Source organism: Trachymyrmex septentrionalis, unplaced genomic scaffold (genome assembly GCF_001594115.1).
Source record: "Trachymyrmex septentrionalis isolate Tsep2-gDNA-1 unplaced genomic scaffold, Tsep1.0 scaffold126, whole genome shotgun sequence".
NCBI lineage: Eukaryota > Metazoa > Arthropoda > Insecta > Hymenoptera > Formicidae > Trachymyrmex > Trachymyrmex septentrionalis.
The window spans coordinates 310,959-312,083 of NW_017304395.1; the positions used below are offsets into that span (position 1 = coordinate 310,959).

The window sequence follows — 1,125 nt, forward strand, 5'->3', positions numbered from 1 at the left end:
AAAATTGCACGATCCGAAAAAAGTTAAATGTAAAACGAAGTGAAAGATACAATTGAATGATATAATAAAGTGAAACGGAAGATTTCTTTTCTAGAAATATCGAGACGTGTAGGATGAAAAACAAGAGAAAAAAAAGAGAAATAAGTGAAAATAATTAGAAGCGAGTAAAGGGAAGGAGAAAAGGGGAGAAAAATAGAATAAACTGAAAGAAAAAGAAGTATCTCGAAAGAGCTAAAGAGAAGATAAAAGGAAAGAGAAATATAGGAAAAATGACTTCAAAGTGAGAGCGAGTAGTGCGGCCGACTTCATGCGACGAGCTTGTGCGCGACCACATGATTCGCGATTACAGTTGATTGATCGCAACATGTATGTCCTGAAGGAACGGAGATTTCTCCAGCACGATAGCACGTTGTCCGCGTGTCAAGTACGCGAGGAATTTTTGCAGCGCTATCATGAACTCTTACAACGGGTAAGTAAAGCGGGAGGGGATTATTGCCAATCAGACAGCCAATCGAGGCCCAAGTTTATTGAGGTATATCTGTTCCGAATGGGAAAAGAAAGCGTCAGGTGTGCGATGCAAGGACAGTGTTAGAAAGCGAAAGTAATTCTGGAATGTGAATCTCGAGAATTCGTCTCTTGAGCTTTTACTTATATTCAATTATACTTTCACATATACATTATATATATATATCTCAAAGTTGAAAACTCGTCAAACATGCATGCAGTTAAATATGATACACCTATTATCCATTATTTTTACTTAATTAATCTGTAGTTACCGATAGCGATACAATTTACTTTTCATCTATTCCTACTTAATTTTGATTTATTGATCTGTTTCTATAACTTCCGTTTTATTTTTTTAATACTGTTTTTCGCATTTTTTTTCTGCATCAGGACCATGATACACAAAAAGAAAACTTAAGCAGTAAAACCTATCTAAGTGAATTGGCCAATAAGAGTATAATGTAAGCAGTAAGAAATCCAACGTGCTAACTTCTTTATTTTCCGTCACAGTAATTGTAAAGCGTCGTCTACAATGAACAGTAGCAGTAGAGGCTGTAGACACGTCGGCAGTAAGCTTTTCCGTTTGGTTTTCCGACCCAGCCAGAAATGATTGATCGA

The 1,125-nt window shown here is 36.4% G+C and overlaps 1 protein-coding gene across 7 annotated transcripts in view; it reads left to right on the forward strand.

Annotated features, from left to right (window-relative positions):
- LOC108756164 (calcium-binding mitochondrial carrier protein SCaMC-2-like) overlaps positions 1-1,125 on the forward strand; it is a 39,040-nt gene that overhangs the window by 10,995 nt on the left and 26,920 nt on the right. For 3 of the 7 annotated variants that reach the window (XM_018499822.1, XM_018499805.1, XM_018499813.1), the window contains exon 2: positions 95-469. The exons of 2 other annotated variants lie outside the window; for them this stretch is intronic. In XM_018499822.1, the coding sequence (XP_018355324.1) occupies positions 308-469 (162 nt within the window). In that variant the 5' untranslated portion in view covers positions 95-307. Of the gene's footprint in view, positions 1-6; positions 470-1,125 lie in introns of those variants that run through there. 2 more of the 7 variants (XM_018499797.1, XM_018499790.1) reach the window with 2 other exon arrangements.